The sequence below is a fragment of the Gymnoscopelus microlampas genome, assembly GCF_963454915.1.
Source record: "Gymnoscopelus microlampas genome assembly, chromosome: 20".
Taxonomy (NCBI): domain Eukaryota; kingdom Metazoa; phylum Chordata; class Actinopteri; order Myctophiformes; family Myctophidae; genus Gymnoscopelus; species Gymnoscopelus microlampas.
In genome coordinates this window covers 12,580,592-12,587,201 of record NC_139957.1, presented here as the reverse complement: position 1 = coordinate 12,587,201, position 6,610 = coordinate 12,580,592, and the positions used below count along the sequence as shown (strand labels likewise).

The following is a 6,610-nucleotide window of genomic DNA, read 5'->3' as shown; positions in this document are numbered from 1 at the left end:
CCGTTTGAACCTCATCCGGTGTGTATGTCGTGTGTCATTTTGTTGAGTTTTGCATGATAACCTGATAGGCCAAGAGGCGGAGATTATGTTTTTGCCCCAGTCCGTGCGTGTGTGTCCGTCTGTATAAAGCTAATCTTGGACACCGCTGGACAGATCGCCGTCAGAATTGCATGCACACTCCCAGTGGGCCAGGAAGAACCTTCGACAAACAAATTCAAATCGGCCACGATTTGGCTTATAACTCTTGAACCGTATAGGTCAGACAATCCAAATGTTTTCTCACTGGATTAATTGGATCATGATGCAACTCCATATACCCAATGTATTTGTTTGTACTCATTGTCAGAATACCAAGTGTGGTACCCACCACCACCATAGTACTTAGAAGCTAGTCGATGACATCAGTACTATGATTTCATATTCATGACTTCAGGGACCTCCATATGCCCATATATGGGAATATCAGTTGAATCGGTGGTTCTGGACAACTGCCAACACAACTGACTTCACATGAAGACATTACACTCTCTATGCACGGCAAGTTTTATTTTGTATATTTACAAAAAATAAGATGTCGGGTTTTGTAATTTTATACATTGAAAAAATCTAAAGTTGAATTGTGCTTTAATGTCTTTCATGTGTGTGCGTACACACAATTGTGGCTCCATGCTCATGTCAATAATCACAATCACAATCTCCCACTAGGCTGTCCGTAATATAGTTGACGTGCAACAGGTCCTGGTAGTACTGCTTCTCCACTGCCGTGTTGACCGTCCACGCTACCAAAGCTACCTCCCTCTGGGCCCAGTATTGGACATAGTCCGGTGAGACAAAGTCCTTATGCACCAAGATGGCAGAGACTCCACACAACTTCCACAGCAGGTGATTGTGCGCCCAGTCAAACACCACATCCACTAGGGTTGCCCAGTGGTGCCATAGTGACGAGAAGTCTGGCCTGCCATCTCCGAACTGACTCCATGGCCTGTGGGTCAGCGCTGTGACCACGTCCGGGTCAGCCTGCCTCATCCTGTAGATTACTTTGGGCTCAAAGGAACAGACGACGCTGGTGTTGTAAAGCACTGGATGCTTCTTATATAACTCCTTAAGGGCTGCTGCCGCCTGGTCTGGGTGGCCTTTAATATCCAAGTAGATTGTGAGCTGGAGTTTGATGCATTCCTCCACTGCCTCCTGCAGCGTCGGGATCTTCTCGCCAGCGAATGTGTCCCTAAGTCGATGTTTGGCGGCTGCATCCAGTTTAGCCAGCTCAGAAAAGCTCATCTGGCTGAGTGCACCTGACCCGTCGGTCGTACGGTCCACCGTGTCATCGTGCATCAAAATAGGGACGCCATCTGAGGTGAACTCTATGTCTAGCTCCACACCTGATGCACCATTCTTGCTGGCCTCCCGTATAGCGGCCATGGTGTTCTCCGGCGCGTCATGTCCCCCACCACGGTGGGCGATCACGGATACCGCGGAAGAGCCTGTAGCTTCGGCAGGTCGGAGCACCTGTCGTGCCCGGCTTGATGGCACCTGAGGGAACCGGAACGCCACCAAGAAGACGCACAAGGCAGCCGCGAGGGCAGTGGAACGTAACAGACTTCTGGTCACCAGCAGAACCACAGCGAACACAAGCACGAAAAGAGTCTCATCATCTCCGAGCTGACACATGATGTCTGCAGGCTACATGTGCTCAGTCAAAACCACAGCGGTGTCCAAGGTTGGAACTCTTTGCCTTTGTCTGCCTAACTGCTTGTTCCTTCTTTCAACACGCAAGTCCCACAAACTGTCATCTTCTGCCTTTGTGTCTGAGAACGACTCAGCAACATTGTCATTTATATTTATATTTACTCTACATTAGAGTTACAAAGAGCTAGGTTGGGGCTGATAACCTCTGACTGGTATCATGGCGAGTTTTATAGTCGATCGGTCGGTCTATTCTCAAGATACAGGCGTGATTTCATTTACATATGCCCACATATGGTCATATTGCTCAGATCAGCAGGTCTGGACTACCGGACATATATGCCCATATATGGGCATATTGGCGCTATCGATTGGCTGGCCGGTTCTCTGTTAACTTGAGAAACAGAGCTTATGATAAAAATCACTGAATATTTTGATACTTGCAGCCCAAACATCATTAGAAAACTAACTTTACCTTCACATTTTTCAGTATCTGCACTTTTCAAGTATTTTAGATAAAACCGGAGATAAAAACTATAAAATCAGCAAGATTAGAAGCAGAATGGTTATGCAGTGTCACTCTTCAGCACTCTGAACAGTGCAGATGTGACAGCCAAAACTGAGTTCAAGTTCTTGATTGTTGCTCATTTAAGCACATTCTTTGTTTTCATAGTTAATCATAGTTAATATATGTATTGTCCAATATGTCTAATGAGAGGTACAGCTTTAAATGTAAGCTGAGATGTTGGTGCAGAACAGTTTAGAAGAGGATGATCTGATGAATTTGTACGCTCTGTTTTTACTCTCTCTCTCCTTCTGTGTGTCTCTCTTGCTCTGTCTATCTGTCTGTCTGTCTGTCTCCTGTCTCTCTTCCTACTTTAATCTCCCCTTTACCCTCATTCTCTCTCTCTCCAATTTTTTCTCCCCCTCCCTTTCTTACCCTTCCTTCTCTCATACCCTCCACTCCCTCCTCCCTCACCCTTTTTCTTCTAGCTTTCCTTTCTCCCCCTCCCTCCTGTCTCTGTCTCTCTCTCACTCTCCCTCTTCCTTTCTCTCACCCTCTCTCTCCCTCTCTCTCTCTCTCTCTCTCTCTCTCTCTCTCTCTCTCTCTCTCTCTCTCTCTCTCTCCATTTCTCTCTCTCTGTCTCTGTCTCTCTCTCTCTCTCTCACTCTCTTTCTCTCATCACTTCACCTCACAGGTTGACCCGTCAACAATCGCTCTACAGAAAGCCCCTCCCACCTTCAGTGATGTCACAGGTGTTAGGTGGAGGTGGTGGTGGAGGGTGGTGGAGGGGTGTTCAGGTTATTTAAGGAGCCCTGTCTCTCTCCGGATGACCGAGACTGATTTTGCATCACATACTCCGGCAGCTCTCTCAACCCGTTGAGGATTAATGTCACACGATCGTTTTGTCTTTTATGTTTGGGGAAAAAAGTGACCTTTAGAAATTTGAAAATATAGAAAAGAAATTATCAGCTGGAAAGCTTGGATTTGAAAGAAGAGTGGAAAAATCTTGGTGTGTTTTTTTTTGTGTGGATTATTAGAGTGCGAGGTAGATTATTCTGCTGTTATTCTGAAGGGTGTGTGCGTGCATGCGTGTGTGTGTGTGTGTGTGTGTGTGTGTGTGTGTGTGTGTGTGTGTGTGCGTGTGCGGGTGTGCGTGCGCGCAGAGGTCATTTCAAACACCTGCTGTGACTTTGAGATGCTGAGATCACTGACTGGCTGATGACTGCTGGAATTATTATTGGGCTGACTTGTTGCTGGCTGCTTGCTGGAATGGCTGTTTCTGGTTGACTGACTGGCTCACCTGCACTGTAAAATCCTTAGCGTTGTCCATTTGGGACAACTTTGTATTCTATGAACACTTGAGGATTTTATTGTGTGAATTACTTGCTACCTGGTGGTCTGGCTGACTGCTAGTCTGACCCATCTACAAGCTCACGTTGTGAGCGTGTAGACTGGCTATTTTGGGCGAAGAGATTTGGTGTAGATGGGGAAAAAGGGGTCCAAATACAGAGCCAACTCATGTGCAGTTTAATAAGTCTAGAAGGTTTAAGTGACCGATGGCTTATTGAGTGGTGGGCTGACTGACTGGGTGACAAATTTGACTACTTTATTCACTGACTGACTGACGGACGAAATGCCTGCGCTGTTAAATCATGATTGTTCTTTTAACTTGTGAGCGAGTACACAAATGTAACCAGCGTTTTTGTACACCTTCAACAAGTTACAAAGTTGATAAAATAAGGATTTTGCCGTGTGAAGTGGCTAATTGCTTCTGGAAGGTCGTGTAGGAATCCAGTCGAGACGTTGATATGAATAATGTGTTTGTTTGTTTGTTTGTTTGTTTGCAGTTGATATGTCCATCATGGGGCCGTCTGCTGTGCTGCGTCTCCTAGGTAAAGACAGCTCAGCTAGAGTAATATATCTATATCTGTTTTATTGTTTTCTGTTTTCAGTAGAATATTGTCACTGTCGGAGGGGAAACGTTGTATGTCCAAAACTTTACTTTTTTATTATTTTAAAAACATTTTTAAATAGTGACAAGTAGATCTCCTATTTTCACTACTTTTGTGTGACACTCTTTTATGATGAAGTTTGGCATTTATTTGGTTTCTGCCTGACAGCAACTATCTATATCTGTCTTCTATTGTTTTCTGTTTTGCATTGAATATGATAAATGTACTCAGGCTGAGGTATTCACCTCGCTATAGTATCGGTAGCATTCTACTATTCCATTATCTATTAGCTTTGCTCGCTTTTAAATACAGCTAAAACGTACATAATACTGTATTAGATGGTACAGTATAGAGAGACAGTCCCAGGTCAGAGAGAAGGGAGACATGCCAAAAGTCATGGGAGTCAGATTCTATCCCGGGTCCTCGCGACTCACAAGGAGCATGTGGTCCCTGCGTGCACTTAACTGGCTGAGCCACCAGACATCCCCTGTTGGAAGACTTGAAATTGTTCTCTTTCTTTCTTTCTTTCTTTCCAGGTGCTGTGTGTCTGGCCTGCTCAGCCTTGGGCTCCCCATCCTCTGGTGAGTACATTTCTACTGTGTCCTCCTACTGTATTATTAACATAATTCTGCCGTGAGTCTCAGTACCGTAACCTATCTATGACTCTGTACAAAATGCCTCAGAACCATAAACTATAAGCTGTCATTCTCAGTGGTGGAAAGGAATTAAGTACATTTACTCATGTAGGCCTACAATATTTAAATAAAATGTTGAGGTACTTATTTCCTTTTTTTTTTATACTCTAAACTACTACATTTCAGAGGCAAATTTTTGCTTTTGATTCTACTACAATTATTTGACAGCTTTACTTACTTTGCAGATTTAGTTGACTCTATTCTGACTCTGATCTACGAGCTGGAAATTTGGAAGGATTTAAGTATACTTTGATGCTAATACTTTTGTACTTTTACTCAAGCAAACATTTTTATACAGGACTTTTACTTTAAGCAAGGTATTTCTACATAGAAAATATATATATATATATGAGTATATGGGCATGCCCCCTTTTGTGCCCATACGGTATATGGAGCTGACTGGTTTGTTTGCACCTGATGCCATGACACCACACAGAGGTTAGACAACACACTCCATATTTGGGCGTAGCTGCATTGGGAACTCCTTATACCTGTATGGGTATGGCTGAGTCATAGTGACATGAGTGTGACGTCAGAGGTCCGCCTGCCTGCCGGTCCCTTAAGCCAATTTTAATATTAATATAGCATAAGGGAAGTTCTCCGTAAGCCCTTAGGCTTTTTAACTTCTCCTGCCAATATGCTTATGTATTATTATTTTTCATTTCTGCTTTTAAAGGTAGGGGTAAGTGATATTTTTTGGTTAAAACAAAAAGTTTTTTTTGTTAAAAGGTTAAAGGACTATATTCTGATAGTAATCATTGCTATTGAGTGTTTGTTCAGTAACAGGAGTCTCTCTGTTTCTCTCGCTCTTTGATAAACAGAAAATACATTTTCAGGTGGGTGACAAAATGTCAGTCAATCAGGAGAGAGTACCCATCTATCAGAATTCAGTACTATCAGAATATATAGCTATTTAACACTTATTTTAACAAAATAAAATCACTTACCCTACCTTTAACTCTTTTCTGGGTTACTAAATAACCACTCAAACCCCAGCGTCCATCTTCTCGGGGGAACATTAGCCAAGAATTATAGCCGATCTACAAGCTCACAATGCGTCGCGTTCGCCACGCATTGTAAGCTTGTAGATTGGCTACTTTTGGCAAAGACATTTTGGTGTAGACAGAGAAAGTGCTCAGAAGTACAGTTCTAAAGGGGTTTAAAGTGGATAAATCTCAAAAACTGCATTCTGCTCTGTCTCAGTACCGTACCCTATCAGCTGCTCGACCCGTGGAGCTGACCTGACGGAGGACGGCCAGGTGGTTCTGTGTCCGTCAGACTGTGGACTGTACCGTCTGTCTGTGTTTGGAACTGGAACCTACGCCTCCGTTTCCAGCATCTGTGGCGCTGCTCGGCACCGGTAACTGTACCTCCTATTATCTGACGCTATACACCAATTACTTTTTCTACCTGTCTTAACTGTGTTTGATACAATTTCCTTCCTTCTTTCATCAATTCACTAAGCTTTTTAGCATGACATTGAGAGAATAGACATCTTAACCATATTAATGATAGTGTAGTGTGTATAGACATGTTTTTTTTTACAGCAGGTTGTAGGAAACAAAGAGACATTTTAAATTGACTCTACCAACCCCATGACGACACCCTATTCTGGATGGAACATTCGGCAGATATAGCCAATGTAGATGTGCAACTCAGGTCCTTTCCACAAAAAATAGAGGGTTTAACCACTTAAACTGCAGCATCCGAATTGTGGGGAAAGCTCGCTGAAAATAGCAGATCAACAAGCTCACAACGCGACTTATCGATCTGCT

General features: G+C 43.5%; 2 protein-coding genes across 4 annotated transcripts in view; one reads left to right on the top strand and one right to left on the bottom strand.

Annotated features, from left to right (window-relative positions):
* Positions 1 to 675: 675 nt before the first annotated feature.
* On the bottom strand, positions 676 to 1,668 carry LOC311035893 (glycerophosphodiester phosphodiesterase 1-like; the record flags this gene model as incomplete). The annotated part of the gene is made up of 1 exon (XM_084044365.1): positions 676 to 1,668. One exon carries the CDS (start codon positions 1,666 to 1,668, stop codon positions 676 to 678), a length of 993 nt encoding a protein of 330 aa, XP_083900491.1.
* A 1,341-nt stretch (positions 1,669 to 3,009) lies between these two features.
* The window catches only part of coch (coagulation factor C homolog, cochlin (Limulus polyphemus)), an 18,200-nt gene continuing 14,599 nt past the window's right edge, over positions 3,010 to 6,610 (top strand). The window contains exons 1-4 of one of the 3 annotated variants that reach the window (XM_084045091.1): positions 3,010 to 3,197; positions 4,036 to 4,080; positions 4,677 to 4,721; positions 6,039 to 6,195. In XM_084045091.1, the coding sequence (XP_083901217.1) occupies positions 4,041 to 4,080; positions 4,677 to 4,721; positions 6,039 to 6,195 (242 nt within the window). In that variant the 5' untranslated portion in view covers positions 3,010 to 3,197; positions 4,036 to 4,040. Of the gene's footprint in view, positions 3,234 to 3,606; positions 3,627 to 4,035; positions 4,081 to 4,676; positions 4,722 to 6,038; positions 6,196 to 6,610 lie in introns of those variants that run through there. The other 2 variants (XM_084045092.1, XM_084045093.1) reach the window with 2 other exon arrangements.